At 38.8% G+C, this 18,122-nt stretch overlaps 2 protein-coding genes across 5 annotated transcripts in view; one reads left to right on the top strand and one right to left on the bottom strand.

Moving 5' to 3' along the window:
* METTL8 (methyltransferase 8, tRNA N3-cytidine) overlaps nt 1-14,472 on the bottom strand; it is a 77,848-nt gene extending 63,376 nt beyond the window's left edge. For all 3 annotated transcript variants that reach the window (XR_012920566.1, XM_012781925.3, XM_076005650.1), the window contains exon 1: nt 14,227-14,472. The gene's annotated coding sequence lies outside the window, so the exon portion shown is untranslated. The remainder of the gene's footprint in view (nt 1-14,226) is intronic.
* A 178-nt stretch (nt 14,473-14,650) lies between these two features.
* DCAF17 (DDB1 and CUL4 associated factor 17) overlaps nt 14,651-18,122 on the top strand; it is a 63,979-nt gene continuing 60,507 nt past the window's right edge. For both annotated transcript variants that reach the window (XM_020288383.2, XM_012781924.3), the window contains exons 1-2: nt 14,651-15,074; nt 15,487-15,590. In XM_020288383.2, the coding sequence (XP_020143972.2) occupies nt 14,949-15,074; nt 15,487-15,590 (230 nt within the window). In that variant the 5' untranslated portion in view covers nt 14,651-14,948. The remainder of the gene's footprint in view (nt 15,075-15,486; nt 15,591-18,122) is intronic.

Below are 18,122 nucleotides of genomic sequence, written 5' to 3' on the forward strand. Positions count from 1 at the left end.
TGGGCTGAAGTTAAAAGAACCTCTGTGGTAATGGTCAGTGCCTTTTTCATAATGACAGTTGTAATTTAGTTTTGGTAAAACATAAGCAAACAGTAAAATGCTGTTAATTTGAGTTTCGCTGGTTTTTGTAGTTGCATTTTACTTTGATCTTACAGCTTAATAGACGCTTTATACACAAGGAGCTTATACCTAGAGTTGGGTTTATAAATAATGTTGTAAAAATATTTTAAATCAATCCAGGGGTCCATGAATTTTTTTCCTTAAATAAAGGCTTATTTCTCAACATTAAGAAATAAAATATTAGAAGACTGTGTGCCACAGAATTCTACTCTTACTCCTCCTTAATAGTAGAAATATCCCTACATAGAATAGAATCACTTCAAATCTCCTTGGAAAGCAACTGCAAGTAGAGATGAAGGATTTAGACTAAGTTCAGGCTCTGCCACTTACTACCACTGTCTTAGTTTGACAACCTCTGGTATGATACTTTGCTAATCTCAATTTCCTCTATAAAATGTGGCTAATAAGATCATTTTTAAATGTAGGAAGCTTCCAGGAGGTAATTGTTGTAGCACAGTGCTGATTGCATAGTAAGTATTTAGTAAACACTAGCTGATATTGCTGTTGTTATTATTAGTTTGTCTCTACAATTCCACAGGGCTTTGAGAACAGCACAGGATCAAGCCTTCTACTAAAATGCTTTTTAGTTTAAATAGCCCTAAGTAGTCCCAACTTCCCAAGAAGGTAAAAGATTAATTTACCATTGAAGTGGGGTCAAATTTTTAGAAAGAGTACTGAGACAAGAATAGAATAAGTCCCAAGTTCAAGTCCTGGTTCAGCTACCTATTATTCATGATTTTGGGGAAAGTCACTTACGATACCTAAGCCTATATAGGCTCATTTATAAAATGGAGATAATTCCTAAGTCACAAAGTTCTTATGAAGAACATTATAAACTACATACTGTTTCACATATAAAGTCAAATTATTATTCAATAAATTCCAGAAACATTTTTAAAGGGCACTTTTTAAAGCTTGAAATGGGGGGGGGAACCTACAAAAAACTAATAAATATTAATAATTAGAAATACCATCCTCACCCTCCACTGTCTAGTAATCAGGTCAGGTGGTCAATTAGGACAATAAGCCAAACTGTATGTAAAAACCAAGTCTTACTTTCTGCAGCAGTGCAAGTGGGAGGCAAAAAGAGGTGCCTGCTCCCCAGTGTTCCATCTTCCCCTCACTGAAGGCAGCACCGTGTGAGGATCAAGTAGACATAGCAAAGATGAGGAAATTATCTCACTGTCAAGTAGGTGGGGGAAAGTCTCCCAATTTTTTCACGGACCCCGAGGTGGAGGTAGAGGGCAGAAAGGAAAAGGAGAGGAGCCTGGAGTGGAGGAGTCCTCTGAATGGAGGCACTGGGGCTAGGACTGCAGAGGACTGAGTCCTGACTGTGGTCCTTCCAGAAACAGGTACCATCTGTCCCCATGAGGCCTTGCAGGCAAAGCCAGCCTATGGTCAGGCCTAAAAGATCACACATAGGATTTCAACCTGGAGCCAGATTCCTTATCCACCAAAGAGAAAAAAAAAAGAATACAATCATTCTTTACCTAACACATAATAAACCTTATCCAACAAACTATACAAACTTAAATAAATAAATAAATTTAAGAATGGTTTTAGAAAAGCCCATGAATAATAATGTCACAACAAGCTGATTAAGAATAACTGGGAATGTTAATTATATTCTTAATCTCCAAGGAACACATCATGTACAGAAACTTTAGCAATCTTCAGTCTATGAAAGGTCTTATTCCTATGATCGTTAATAAGACGATTGGTAAGAGCTCAGAACCACATGTTCTATAGGAACGTTTTAAATGGTGATTAAGATATCAGGCTAGTCTACACATGCTTTTTAAATCCATAATGTGGATGAAAAAAATGCATTTGTACATTTTAAATGGTCTTAGAAAACTGGCAAATTCCATTTTCCCAAATAGTTGAAACACTGCCAATCCACACTGCCTGGGGCAACGTGAATCTTATTTATTACAAAAACAAACTGATTAAATGATGACTCTTTTAAAACAATGACAATCCACATAAAACCTGCCAGCTATCTCTTTGCTACCTGAAAACATAAGGTGTGCCTAGAAGGTAATACTGTTGAACTAAAAACTAGACCTGAACCTCAAAATAAATGTTGTCCCTTCAAATAAGCCACTTTAAGAGATTAGTATTTATTCCAAATAATAGCAAAACATTTTTTAAATTCCATTTTTAGATAATGTCCTCATAGCATGCTGTTGTTCTTTTTCATATCCTCAATGATGGCAAATTCTTTGTTTTAGGATAATATCCTTTACTTTCAGAGTAAGCTGCTGTTCTTGTTGCCACAAAAGTATAAACTCCCAACATAACCAGCTTGGAAGGATCATATTCAATAAGATAATAGCTTCTGGTATGTTCTGTTTCCTTAAACAGTCATACCTCATAAGTCAAGTTCACACAGTACATACTGTAATACCACAAATGATAGTATCTTTAGTGCATACTCTTTTTTAAGAAGCCAAAACTATCTGGAAATATGAGCTGGATGTTTTTAAAAAGTATTTTTATTTTAATAGAAAATATACACAGTGGCGTACACTTATAGTCCCAGCTACTGGGGAGGATCACTTGAGGGCAGGAGTTCAAGGCTGTGTGCCATGGTTGCACCTGTGAATAGGTACTGCACTCCAGCCTGGGCAACATAGTGACACGCTGTTTCTTAAAAAAAAAAAGAAAGAAAAAGGAAAGAAAATATACAGGGGCGAAAAGATCCCTCTACATATGCACAAATGCAACAAAAAATAATATGGGATACCTAGGAATAAACTTAGCCAGAAATGTACAAAACCCGGCCGTGCGCGGTGGCTCACGCCTGTAATCCTAGCACTCTGGGAGGCCGAGGCGGGCAGATTGCTCAAGGTCAGGAGTTCAAAACCAGCCTGAGCGAGACCTCGTCTCTACTATAAAAAAAAGAAAGAAATTAATTGGCCAACTAATATATATATATATATATATAAAAAATTAGCCGGGCATGGTGGCACGTGCCTGTAGTCCCAGCTACTCGGGAGGCTGAGGCAGTAGGATTGCTTGAGCCCAGGAGTTTGAGGTTGCTGTGAGCTAGGCTGACGCCACGGCACTCACTCTAGCCTGGGCAACAAAGTGAGACTCTGTCTCAAAAAAAAAAAAAAAAAAAAAAGAAATGTACAAAACCTAAATGAAAAAAGCTATACAACTATACAGGGGGACATGGAAGATGGGGTTGGAGGTGGGCTGTGGTGCTTGCCTTTCCATTATAACACACGATAAAACAAGTAAATGCTGGCCATGTCTCTAAACTCCAAGATATATAGTCAAAGCAAATGGAACAGAAATGAAAGTCCAGAAACTAGTCAATAAGAATTTAGTTTGTAGTAAAACTAAAATTTCAAATCAATGAGTTAGAACTGGCCTATTCAAAGAAGTTTATTAAGAAAATGGGCTACTCATTTGAAAAAAATAGTTACGTCCCTATTCCATAAGTAACAACAAAATAAATTCCAGATGAATCAAACTTTTAAATGTAAAAAATTACATCTTAACAGGCCTAGAAAAAATATAAGTTGAATATTTACTAAAACATGGGGTAAAAATGACTCTTGTAAATATGATACTAAAGCCATAAGCTATAAAAAAAGAGAAAAGGACAAATAAATTGCTTACATAAAAATGTATGGGAAGATGTGCTATAAAAGACACTGGTGGAAACACCTACAAAATATTACAATGTGTTAATATTATTACTATATAAGGGATGCTTAGAAAATAAGTAGAAATGACCTCAATAAAAAATTTGCTAATGCCATGAATAAGCATTCACAAAGGAAATGCAAATGGCCACTTGACACTGGAAAATGTTGACTGCACTAACAATAAATGTCTTTTTAGGATTCTTTTGACTGCAAGTAACAGAAGGTACTACTCCAACTCCCTACGTAATAAGGGAATGATTTCTCTCATAACTGAAGTCTAGAGGTTGGACAAGTTCCAGGTAAGGCTTCATTTGCAGTTCTCTAACAATCATTGAGAATCTGGGTTTCTGCTACTGCTTTGTCTTGCTCTCCACAGCATCCCCTGCATCCTAAGGCTGGGTCTCTTTGCCAGTTACAAAATGGCTGCCATAGTTTCAGGCATCACACTGACATGGCAACATCCAGAGAAAGAAAAGAATCATCTCTTTCTTGTGTCTCTTTCTAGGAAGGATGAACTTTCTCACAAGCTTTCTCACACGCAAGCAGGCTTGCTCTCAGATGTCACTGGTCAGGACTGGGTCACAGACTATTCCCAAATCAATCTCTGCCGAGAGAATGGATTGCTATGATTACCTTAGACTTTTTTTTCAGAGTATGGTCCATGGATGTGTGGGGGCTCCAAGGACCCTTTCGAGGGTCTTCAAAAGGTCATAATTATTTTCATGACAATATCAACCTATTATTGCCTTTTTTTTTTTTTTATTGCTGTGACTTTGCACTGATAGTGCACAGGCAATGTGGATAAAAGTGTTAGCACTTTAGCCTGAATCAAAGCAGTTGCATCAAACTGTACTAAAGGTCACTGTCTTCTTCACCACCCATGGACTCACCAAAAAAGAAAAAAAAAACAAGAAAGAAAAAGACAGTTTCGCTTAGCATTTCCTCAATGAAGCAATAAAAATTGTTTTCATGGAACATCATTTGTACTTTGGCATTTTTTCAAAAATAAACAAAGAAAGGCTGTCAGGAAACCAATTGATACCTTGTTATCTTTGATAAAATTCAAACTTAGATGCAAAAATTAGAATTCTGGAAAAACTGTGTCCACTACTGTAAGCTTAACAGCTTTCTAATACTTAAATTCTGTTCTGATGAGAATAAGATATTTTTGATATGGTATAATGAAATATGTCAACATTTTGAAGACCTGCACAACTCAGTGAACCAATATTTTCCAGATGACCCACACATGATGTTACAAAATCATGCATGGATGAAAGATCCATTCAAAGTGCAAGACAGACCAATGGATGTTAACATAGCAGAATGTGAAAAGTTCACTGATATAGTTTCAATTTTTATATTGCAATTAACCTTTAAGAAATTACCACTTACTGGGATTTGGTGCAGTATCAAAGTAGAATATCCACACTTATCTGAAGAGACTTTTAAAGCACCCCTTCCCTTATACGTCTAACCCCTTCTATATATCTGTGTGAAATCAGATTTCCTCACATATATCAACCAGAACAACATATCATAACAGACTTAATGCAGAAGCAGATGTAAAAATCCAGTCATTGCTTAAGCCAGACATTAACGAGATTTGCAAAAATGTAAGACAATGCCACTCTTCTCACTCATTTTTTTCTTTTGGAAAATATTTTTTATAAAAATATGCTTTTCATGTGAATGTGCAATGGGTTTATTACTGTTATTTTAATGGCTTAGTAAATAAATATTTAATTATTTAAATTTAATTTTTTCTTATGTTTAGTTTCTATTATAGTAAAGAACTATAGCCATGATTCACATATACAAAAGCCTTTTTGTGGCTTCTATAATTTTCCTGTGTCAAGAGGTTCTGAGACCAAAAAGCTGGAGAACCATTGCCTTAGGTTAATTTCCTGGGGTGGCATGAATAGTGGAAAGTCTATCATAAAAAAATAATTTTCTCACTATCACTTTGGCAGAAATGAAACATTGTGATCAGGTGTGTGCAGAAACAGCCATCCTCACACACTGAAGAGAGACTGAACTAAGAGACCTTTCCTAAGGGGACTTTGATACATATGAAATTTTTTAGACAAAAAAATGTGACAGAAAATTTCATTCTAGAAATATACCCTAAGAATGTAATCAGCAGAATATATTAAGGATTTATCACAGCATTGTTTGTACATTATACTGAAAAACTGCAAACAATCCAAATATTCTTCTTCAGAGGACTAAATTATTATATATCCATAAAAAAGAAAACTATGTAGCCTCTTAAAAATGTTGCTAAAAACCTAAATTGATTGGTATGGAAAGATGTCTATGATTTATTAGGTGGAAAAAAATGTCAGGTACAAAATAGTATCTATAGTATGATCACATTTTTAAAATTTGTACACACACACACACACACAAAATATACACATGCATAGAAAAAGTCTGAAAGAATTTACAGTAGCTTTCTCTGAAAGGCTCACAAGTGATTCTTATATTTTCCTAATACAACTCAAAATATTCTTTTCTTTCTTTTTAAAGTAAACTCAAATTACGTTTTTAATATAAAAATACTTTTAAAATCACAAGTATACAAATTCTATATAATATTCATGAGTAGACGATCCATGCAAGGGTAGTAAGGGGAAAAAAGATGGTATGGGCAGTGACAGTAACACTAAAACTTATCTAGTGGTCGCCTATTTACATGGAGGAAAAGACACTATCAAATCTCTAAGAACCTGGTTAACAGGTCAGAATGCTGGATTCAGGACCCAAACACCTGAGGCCCAAAGAAGCCCAAAGAAAGGTTACTTAAAAGACCCCAATTTGTTAGAGCATGTAAGGTAGATGATTGTGAATGCTGCTGAAGGTGGGGCAAAGAACTATGAAGCAGAAAGAAATTGTAGAAAACGAAAAGAGTAGCAAGAGGAGGTAGAAAACAGACACATAACTCATGCTGAAAAGCCAAATTTCAGTTATCTAGAAACTTCCTACTGACCAACTATGACAGGCACTTGCTACACTGCCGTTTGACATCATGGCTGCTCTCTCTTTCCATTTGGTAACTGTGTTTCTGACGCACCAGGATCTTTTCATTTATAGTGCTTGTTAATCATCAGACAGCAAACACAGATGGCACCAGTCAGGTCTCCCTAGCCTTGCTGCTGAAGCCAGAGCCAGCTCCCAGGAAAGCTTGTGCACCCTCTGCTGGTCAGCTCCATACCAGGACAAAAGGGCCTGTGACCAAAGGAGGAAACTTCCCAAATCACAGAGATTCATTTTTGTGTTCTCCAGCTAATTTCAGCGGAGTTTGGGAGCCATTTCCTCAAACTACCACCTAAAGGAGACAATTTCAGACTAAAACAATGCCTTCTTTTATTATACCAAAGAAAAACATCGTGAAAACTAAAGAGCAATGAGAAAATGTTTCATCAAAAGCATTTTAAGTTCAAATGATTTCACTTTATTACTTAATAATTAAATAAAGGTGTTCAGATGACTACAACATTTAATATGACTATAAAGCTCCATTAGAGTTTAATCTGGTTGAAAACCTGAGAATCACTGAAACAGATAATATTTATATAGATTTTATAACTTACAAAAGTTCTCACATTTGTTTTCACACCTAATCCTCACTACAATCCTGTAGGCAAGAGAAGAAGGCAGGAAAAGCATTTCCGTTATTAGCACTGTACAGATGAGGGAGCTGAGGCTCAAACAGGTTACAGAGCTGACTTGGTCACATAACCTTAAGAGCCCACTCTCCAAGCAGGCTCCTGACTCCAAATTATGATTCTACTCAGTACACTATTTTATCTGAGCTGCTGATCCATAAGGAGTTTTCCAAAGAGTTGGTGTGTGTTTCAGGCAGAAGAGTAAAGGTTTCTATAATAGATGTTTCTATCATACACCCCACTTTTAATTTTAGATGCCGAATGCTACATCCGAGGGGTTTGCGTTGTGGGTAGTGCTCTTCCCAAAAAGAACATCAGTTTAACAAAGGAAGTAGGAATCTTCATAAGGAATCTACTGAAGACCAAATAAAGTTAAGCCCAGAATTTCCTTCCCTCCCTCCCTCCCTCCCTCCCTCCCTCCCTCCCTCCCTCCCTCCCTCCCTCCCTCCCTTCCTTCCTTCCTTCCTTCCTTCCTTCCTTCCTTCCTTCCTTCCTCAAGTCTTTCTTGCCCCCACTAGACCACAGGGGCATCATTGTAGCTCCCTGGAACCTCAAACTTTTGGGCTCAAGTGACCATCCTGCTTCAGCCTCCCAAACACCTGGGATTACAGGCACGTGCCAATGTCCGACTAATTTTTCTATTTTTTTGTAGAGACTGGGGTCTCACTCTTGCTCAGTCTGGTCTCGAACTTCTGAGCTCAAGCGATCCTCTTGCCTCAACCTCAGAATTTCTATGTGTGGCATGTTTATGCAAAAAAAAAAAAAAAGTAGATCCTGACAAGCTTTGTGGCTTCTGCATTCACTCAGTCAGTACTACACTATATGTGAAGCATAAAACTGGGTTGGGAATTCTCAAGGTCTTGCTTTTCCCTTGAATCTTTACAATCTTGATGATTCCCACTTATGAACAAAGCATTATGGATATGGTTTTATTTGAATGCTAAGCTAAAAATCAGTATGCCAAAGGAGAAGAGAGATACAGTGAAATTCAGCTATCATTACAGAGATCCCCAAAACTAAAGCGCTAAGTAGTAATAATAAATAGAAGCAAGCAAATAGTGTTTTGCTTTCTACCAGGAATTACTCTAAGGCCTTTATATATATTGACCCTTAGTCCTCCAAAGAATCCATTTAACGGATAAGGAAAATGAAGCATGGAAGGTAAGTAATTCTAGTTAACTTAAGGTAACCAGAGTTACACAGCTAGTAAGGAGTGAGGCTGAGATCCAAACCCAGGCAGGCTGGTACCTGAATTCACATTCTTAACCACTAAGCTGTGCTACCCTCAGAGAGTGGCATCTACTGTATTCCTGTTGCATTTAAAAAATTTTAAAGTATACTTTTAATTTGAGAAAAGTTTTAGATTTACAGAAAAGTTGTAGATAGTACTGAGTTCCCATATATCCAACACAGTTTCCCCTACTATTAAAATCTTAATTATGGTATATTTGTTACAGTTAACAACTCAATAGAAATACATTATAAACTTAAGTCCACACTTTATTCAGATTTCCTTCATTTTTATCTAATGTCCTTTTTCTCTCCCAGGATTCCATCCAGAATCCCACACTGCATTTAGTCATCATGTCTTTTTAGGCTCTTCTTGGTTCTGAAAGTTTCTCAGACTTTGTTTTTGAGGACTCTGACAGTTTTGAGGAATACTGGTCAGGTATCTCATAGACTCTCTCTCAATTAATATTTATCAAATGTTTTTCTCATGAGGAGATTAAGGTTATGGGTTCTATGAAAGAAAACCACAAAGGTAGAGTGCTATTCTTATCACATTATATCAAGGGTACCTGCTACCAACGATGACTATCACTGTTGATGTTAACCTTGATCAGATGGCTGAGGTACGGTTTGACAGGTTTCTCCACTGTAAAGTTACCCCCCCCCTTCACACTGTGCTCTACACTAGAGGTCATACTAATTATCTCCACCACTAATCCATTACCACATGGATCACTCTAGCTTCCACCTCTGGCTTGTCTATAGGCTTCCACTCCAACAGTAAGACATCTGGTTCCTATCACCACCATCAAAGTATTAATTATTCACTTTCAGTATGCATGTATAGTGCTCTCAGAATTGTCAACCCACACCTCTGTGGGAAATGTTATCAACTACAGTACAGCGCTAATGTACAGTTTCTATTGCCTTTAGTCTTAGAGTCTCATTTCCAAAGTTACTCAGGTCAGCACCTTTTCCCTGGCCCCTTTCAGTGAGGTTATTGCATACATTTGTAATACAGTTAGATTCTTTTGTCACAGTCTGCATCCCATCCTGAATTTCTACTCCTCCTAAATTATTTTTAAAATTTTGCATACATTAAGATTCATACTTTGTACCGTAAAGCTCTATGGATTTAACAAATGCATAGTGTCATATACCCACCGTTACTGTATCATACAAAATAGTTTCACCACCCTAAAAACAAAAAAATCCCTTTGTGACCTAATCAACCCACTGCCTCCCCCAGAGTTCCTGTTTCTATTACATTTTCCTAACAGAGAATGTACTCCATATCATTGCTTCTCATCTGTTCCCCTTACCACGTTCACATTTATAAACACATGTGAACTCACTTTAATCCTGTTTCCACTTAGCAGATGATTGAATGAATCTAAGAGAGAGTAAGTGGCTTGGTCAAGATCTTAGTAAGTGGAGGTGCTGACCCTAGAACTTGTGTCTTTTAATTCCTGGTATGATGCTCTTTCCACTACATAATTCTTCCTTCTTTTCAGCGAGGAGGAGCATGGTTGTGCAGAGACACAAGAAGAAGCAGAAGAGGAAGGAGTGGTGGTAAGCGATCATTCAAACCATATCTTACATTAACAGAAGCTTTCACACTAAAAATATGAAAAAGTAGAATTTTAGTTCTAAAAACTGGGTGAACTTGACACTCCCAAAACCTTTCTGTAATATAACACCCCCAAATAACTGGATGAATACATTTTTAAAAAAATCTTAGGCTAGGTGCAGTGGCTCACCCCTGTAATCCTAGCACTTTGGGAAGCTGAGGCAGGAGGATTGCTTGAGGCCAATAGTTCAAAGACCAGCACCCTGAGCAAAAGTGAAAGTCTTTTACTCCAAAAAAAAAAAAAAAAGGGTTAAAACTAGCTGGGCGTGGTGGCATGACTAGGGAAGCTAAGGCAAGAGGATAACTTGAGCCTAGGAGTTGAAGTTGCAGTGAGCTATAATGATGCTATTGCACTGTAGCACAGGTGACAGAGTGAAACCTATCTCAAAAAAATATATATATATATACACATATATGTGTGTATGTGTGTGTATATATATATATGTGTGTATATATATATATATATATATCAGCCAGCAAGCAAGTGAAGTTCTCAGAGACTGAAAGCTAGCAAAATGTCCAGAGCTAAATGAGCACTGAAGTCAGCAGCTGCCCAGAGCCTACAATGTATAAATGTATAAAATGTATAATGTATAAAGTTTATAAAAAACAAAGCATATTACAAAAATTTATCTAAATAAATTCAAGTTTAGCTTAGTGAATTTACATATAATTCATTGCATTATCAGATTAAAGGAAAAATCATATAATCATCTCAGCAGATAAAGAAAAAGCATTGTGATAAAATTCAACATCCATTCATGATTACCACATTGTCACAAAAAAACACGTTAACTGACATGTGAGTTGTATTTAACTCATGCTAGTTTTGAGCCAGGGGATTTAAGTTTTTTGAAAGTTTTTTGTTTTTATTAATATTGTGATTTCCTACTGATTTAAAAAAATAAAGGAAGACTAAATTTTCATCTATGCTAAAAGTACTTAGCTTCTGCTAATAGGTTCCATACAAATATGTTAGTTTTTATAGTCCATTCATTCATTCAACATACATATGCATTAACCACATTTTGGGGCAGTGTACTAAGGACACAGAAAGATATTACTGCTCAGTTTCTGCCCAGGCTAGTTGGAAAGACAGACAAATGACAATTCTAATATAGTGCCACAACTGTATGCAAAGTAACATCGAAGTACACACAAGGCTACTAACTAAGCTGGAGCAGTCAAGAAAAGACTCCAACTTGTGATACCTAGAATAAGTCTTGAGACAAATAGATAAAAGGAAAGGAATGGAGCTCTAGATAAAAAAAAATCTCAAGTGTAAAGGCACAATGGCTTGAGAAACTGGGTAAACATGTCAGAATAGTAAAGATGAAAGATGCCCAAAGAGATGAGGCTGAAAACATGGGCAAGATGAAGATAATGGAGTACCTTTTACCCCCAGAGATTCAGATTTTGTTCTATAAGATAACTCATGGGCCCCTAGGGATTTGTACATGTGGCATTATGGCTATGAGATTTTTCTAGGAGAAACCTTTATTTTCAATTTGATCAAAAAACTTAAAAAAAATTTAACAAAAGGGCACTGGATCATGTGACTAACCACCTTTTAAATGAGTCCTGTCACAAGATTTCCGTTCACACATTTATGTTTAGGAGTGCACTGCTAAACAAGTGGTACCATTTGTCACTGGTGCAAGTAAATAAGAAACAAATGAAGATTGAGTAGGGACAGGTGGGGGGAAAAATAAATAAATGGGGACTACTACTAATATTTGTAAATAATGTCTGTTAAGTGAAGGTCAAATGAAGCCATGACACATAGAACAAAGGAAAGTTCAGCAGAGATTTAAACAAAAGAGGTGAGGGCATCAAGTAATCTCTCAACACAAGGGCAATATGGACAGGCATTTCTGTAAGGAATGTACACCACAGAGAAGAAGATACACATCACTCTTCGAGCTCTTTATGTCCAGCAAAACAATCCCATGGTCACAATGAGTAAGTATTCATTTGAATTTCTTGGTTTTATAATTTGGCTTCATTTAGTTTATAAATGTTTGGGTGTTACAGTTGTATGAAAGATACAACATAAGAAATTTATATGTAGTTTTATATTTGCATATATGTGACACACTAAAAATATTTTAAGTTAATGATGGAGGATTCTGGGTATCTACTCAGGTTTGAGAAATTCTGCTATGGGTGACTGGGAGCCACTGAAAGATTCAAACAGGTAAGTGACAGCTCATGCTTTAGAAAAATCACTCTGGCAGCATTGTGGAAAGTTGGAATTTAAAGTACCCAAGTAAGACAGAAAGAGTAGTTAGGAGGCTACTAAATAATGTGATAAAAATGGTGAGGCCCTAAGTCACTTAGATGAAATCAAGATGAGATGGATAAGAGAATCAAAAGGACTTGATTGTGGGTGAGGGAAAGCGGGGCATCTAGGATGAGTCTCCCTTGGGTGATTTGGTGGTGAGATAAAGAACACAGGAAGGAAGACAAACAAGTGGGAGTTGAAGAGGAAGGAGAAAAGAGAGAGATGATGAATTCAATTCAGCAATGATTTGAATTTCATTTCAGCCAAAGAAAATCCAGTTATCTTTTCTGGGTTCCAGTTTTCTCAGTGACAGCTGCATTCTTGAATTACCAAATTAACTATTGTAGCGCTCTCTAAAAATATACAAAGCACTCTACCGTATGCTGTAAATAAGTCATGAAAAATCAGCAAAAGCTCAGGCCCTGAAGGAAATTCAGCAGGGTTAAAAAGAGATATGGCAAATTTTTACTAAGCACTTAAATTGTGACCCAACAAACTTACCCAGTACAGTAAGTCCTCATTTGTCATCTATAGGTGCAACTGCAACTTTAAGCAAAATGACATATAACAAAACTGATTTTACCATAGGCTAATTGATATAAATAGAAGTTCCTATGGCATATTTCTGGTCACAAAAGCATCATCAAACTTCTAAACAAATACCAAAACACTTGTAATATTAAACACTGAAATAAACGTGAGCTATACATTTAACATGCAAAAGATTAATAAAAACATACAAGATAATTATTTACTCAGTTACTCCAGTTCAGGGTTGAGGGTGCCCTGAGTCCATCCCTGCAGCTCAGGGCACGAACCCTAGACAGGACACCATTCCCTCTCGCACTCACACCCACACTCACTCAGGCTGGGATGACTTACACTAGCCACTGAACCTAACTTGCAAATCTTTGTAATGTATTAGTAGGAGTACCCAGAGAAAACCCACGTAGATGTGGGGAGAATGTGTAAACGCCACACAAACAGCAGCGCAATCTGCAACCGAATTTTTTTTTCATCAAATAACAAAATGTTGAACAAAAGAACGTTATTCGAGGACCTGTCTTAATGTACATTTTGCCAGTCTCTGCCAGTCAGATGCGATCGCTCATTTTCCTTGAGCACCTCTGAACAAGAGGTAGCATATCAAGTCCACGTGGGAGATGCAAAGACACCACCCTCAAGGAACTTACTGCAAAGCAACGAAACACATCTGGTGCTTGATTATTGAAAATTTCGTGTGCTGGTTACTTTCAACATACAGGCAGAACTAGTTAACAAAGTATATCTTTTGCTTAGAGAAATCAACGAGGGATATTTTAGGCAGTCTAACAAGAATGTATGCATTTTGTATTTTATTTCCTATAACGAAAAAAAATGGAGGAGAGGAAGGAAAAGGCAGCAATTATAGCAAAACCAGCTACTTTCCCCGGCCACACAGGGTGGGCCTGTGGGAAAGGGTAATTCAATCCTAGTTTGGTAGGCCAAACTTGGATTGAATTGGAAGGCAGCATCTTCGACCACTAACTCATAATATAAAAGCACAGTGTTTATACACCCCAAATGTTTAACCTTCATCCGCATCCACAAAGTCCAACGTGCGGCTGAAAGGAAAGCCGCGGAGCGTACCTTCAGCACAGGACGCTGCTTTGGGGGAGGGAGGGACGGGTTTGCAATCGACCAGAGCGCCCCTCCCGGCGCCTGGCCACAGCCTTCTACAGCGAAAGTCAGGGTCTGAGAGGCGTGGCGGTACCCGGGCAGAAACAGACAGATCCCTAAGTGCACAGCACGGCCAAGGATCTGAGACCAGGAGGCTGCAGCACAGCGCCCCCACGACTCTCCTCCGCGTGCAGCTAGCGGACCCGGAAAAACGCGCCAGCGGGACGGCGCAGCCTCCGCTGGACCCGAGGAGGCCGGGCCACGAGGCGGGGCCAGATAGGAGGCGGGGCTGGAGGCGGGGACGCGGCGCGTTTGAGGCGGGGCTGGGGCAAGGCCACGCTCCCCCGCTGCCTGATGGGAATTGTAGTTCTGGGAAGAAGGTCCTCTTCCTAAGGCGGGACTGGGAACTACATTTCCCGGTGAGGGAGCGGCTCTGGCAGGCCGCGTGGTACTGGAGCGTCCGCTGTCACCAGCAGGAGAGGGTTTGAAAGGGAGGCTGGGAAGTGGGTGTTTTTTCCTTCCCTGTTCTCTGCGTTCTCAGGGGGCCAGCTCTCCTTCCCCTCGTTCTGCCGGAAGGTGCCCACCGGTAAAGTTGAGGCCTCGAGGTTCGGAGGGAGCGGCTGCTGCCCAGCACTGGAGTGTGGGGCGCGCCCCTTAGGCCCACCCCAACCCAGCGCCCGGCCTGCACCTCCATGGGCCCGACCCGGAAGCCCAATGTGTGCCACCGGCTGAGTCGGAGGGCGCTGGGCAGCTTCTCGCGCGACGCAGGCGTGGTGCAGAGGACGAACCTAGGCATCCTGAGGGCGCTGGTGTGCCAGGTGACCGCCCGCCGGCCAGGGGCGGGAGGAAGGGCATGGGGCGCCTGGTGGCCAAGCCTCCTGCTGGGATGCCGTTTTTTGTACGCGCTAGGGCCCCATTTTTAAGGGTCATGTGTGATGGGGAGGATGATACTAGCCCTGAACAAGGGGGATTAGTAAATAAGTGTTAAAGGGCTGTCAAATGCTTTTAGTTTTAAGCTTCTTATGCCTTCCTGCAAACAGTCACTCTAAAAGTCGGTCATCCCATTAAACTAAAACGTGAGAGCAGAGTGAGGAAGAATGCAAAATAATGTTTTAAATAACGTTCGTGAAGTTACTTTGAAAACTGTAAATTTAACTATCCAACTTAAAATTGGTATACAGTAGAAGCTTCTGGGTTCATTCCTAAACCAAAATTCCTTGTGTCTTTCAGGAAAGTACTAAATTTAAGAATGTTTGGATAACTCATTCCAAGTCACCTATAGCCTATGAGAGAGGAAGAATATATTTTGACAATTATCGATGCTGTATCAGCAGGTAACTTCAGTGATAAATATTGCTGTGATTCACCTCACTGTACATCTGAACTGTAAATATTACATTAAATAGAACCACATGCCTATATTAGTGCTTAGTGAAATAGGAGAATGGACCCAGAATAAAACTACGTAGTAAAATGGGTGTAATTTAAAATCTTATTAAATGTAAAGTTGCAGGTTTCATCTTTGTAAATACCAGTTTAAAGCAAAACTACTTTATAGTGCAGGCAAAATGATAGATTGCTCAAAGTTCTGGTTAGTATTTATTCTACTTAAAAGATACCCAAGTCAAGAAAGCTAGTTACCAAATAATTACATGATGCTTTGGAGAAGAATTTCTGTATTTTGTTTTGGAAGTACTTGCCTGTTTGTTTTTTTAAGAGAAAAATTTTCAAACAAATACATAGTATAGTTCCAAAATATTTAACAGTCACCCTTATCCACAACTGTCCAATTGGCTGAGGGAAAAACCACAGCGAGCCTCCATGTACACATTACCAAGATTCAAAAACTATCAAGATTTGCCAGACTTGCTTTGTCTAACCCATCCCCCCCCTTTTATTTACCTCTAAAATACTAAGTATTTTAAAGCATATTCTAAACTAAAAAACAGTTTGCATCTCTGAGAATATAGACATGTTCTTTTTAAGAGCTCTATTAGGATATAATTCCTATACCATACTATTTACCCATTTAAAGTATACAGTTCAATAATTTTTTGTACATTCACAGACATACAGTTATCACCACAGTTAATTTTGAAATATTTTCATCACCTCAAAAGAAACCCTGCACCCTTACCTTTTACCTTAATACCACCATCACCTCTGGCCCCAAGCAACCACCAGTCTAATTTCTATATCTGTAGATTGACCTATTCTGGACATTTCACATAAATGGAGTCATATAATATGTGGTCTTTTGTGACTGGCTTTTCCACTTAGGATAGTGTTTTCAAGGTTCACCCATGTTATGGCATGTATCAGTATTTCTTTATACAGTCAAATAATATTCCATTGTATGAATATACCCACTTTTGGGAGGCTGAGATGGGAAGATCTCTTGAGACCAGCGTGGGCGACACAGTGAGACAGCATCTCTACAAAAAATGAAAAAGTTTAGCTGAATGTGGTGGTGTGCACCTGTAGTCCCAGCTACTTGGGAGGCTGTGGCAGAAGAATTGCCTAAGCCCAGGAATTCGAGGTTACAGTGAGCTGTGATCAGGTCACTGCACTCCAGCAGCCTGGGTGACAGAGTAAGACCCTGTCTCTACAAAAAAAGAAAAAGAAAAGAGCATACCACATTACTTATCCATCATCAGCTGTTAATGTTAGACATAGGGGTTGTTTCTGCCTTTTGGTTACTTAGAATAATGCTGTGCTGCTATAAACATTCATGTATAAGTTTTTATATGGACATATATATATATTCATTTCTCCTTGATATATACCTAGCAGTGAAACTTGTAGGTGATCTGTTGTGTACAGTTTGAAGAACTGCCATACTGTTTTCCAAAGTGGTTGTAGCATTTTACACTCCCACAAGCAGCATATGAAGGTTCTGATTTTTCCACATCCTTGTTAACACATACTATGAGACTTAATGGTATCTAATTGGGGTTTTATTTTCATTTCCCTGATGACTAGTGATGTTGGGCATCTTTTCCTGTGCATGTTGTCCATTCGTATATTTTCTTTGGAGAAAGATCTGGTTAGATCGTTTGCCTATATTTAAATTGGGTTTGTCTTTTTATTACTGAGTCCTTTATATATTTTAGATATAAGTCCCTTATCAGATATATGATCTGCAGTATTAGCAGATACAGTATTAGCAGATCATATATCTGATAATACTGTCTCCCATTGTGTAGGTTATCTTTTTGATGGTACCTTTTTTTTTTTTTTTTTTTTTGGAGACAGAGTCTCGCTTTGTTGTCCAGGCTAGAGTGAGTGCCGTGGCGTCAGCCTAGCTCACAGCAACCTCAAACTCCTGGGCTCGAGCGATCCTTCTGCCTCAGCCTCCCAAGTAGCTGGGACTACAGGCATGCGCCACTATGCCCGGCTAATTTTATATATATATCAGTTGGCCAATTAATTTCTTTCTATTTATAGTAGAGACGGGGTCTCGCTCTTGCTCAGGCTGGTTTTGAACTCCTGACCTTGAGCAATCCGCCCGCCTCGGCCTCCCAAGAGCTAGGATTACAGGCGTGAGCCACAGCGCCCGGCCTGGTACCTTTTTTTTTGAGACAGAGTCTCACTCTGTTGCCCAGGCTAGAGCGCCGTTGCATCAGCCTACCTCACAGCAACCTCAAACTCCTGGGCTCACTGGCTCTTGCTGGGGAGGGTCTTGAATTCCTGAGCTCAAACAATCCACCCACCTCGGCCTCCCAGAGTGCTAGGATTATAGGCATGAGCCGCTGTGCCTGGCCTTGATGGTACTTTCTTGATTGGTATTGTTTGAAGCACAAAAAGGCTAATTTTGATGAAGTACAGTTTATCTAGTTTTTCTTTATTTGCTCATGCTTTTGCTA

The sequence above is a fragment of the Microcebus murinus genome, chromosome 8 (genome assembly GCF_040939455.1).
Source record: "Microcebus murinus isolate Inina chromosome 8, M.murinus_Inina_mat1.0, whole genome shotgun sequence".
Classification (NCBI taxonomy): Eukaryota; Metazoa; Chordata; class Mammalia; order Primates; family Cheirogaleidae; genus Microcebus; species Microcebus murinus.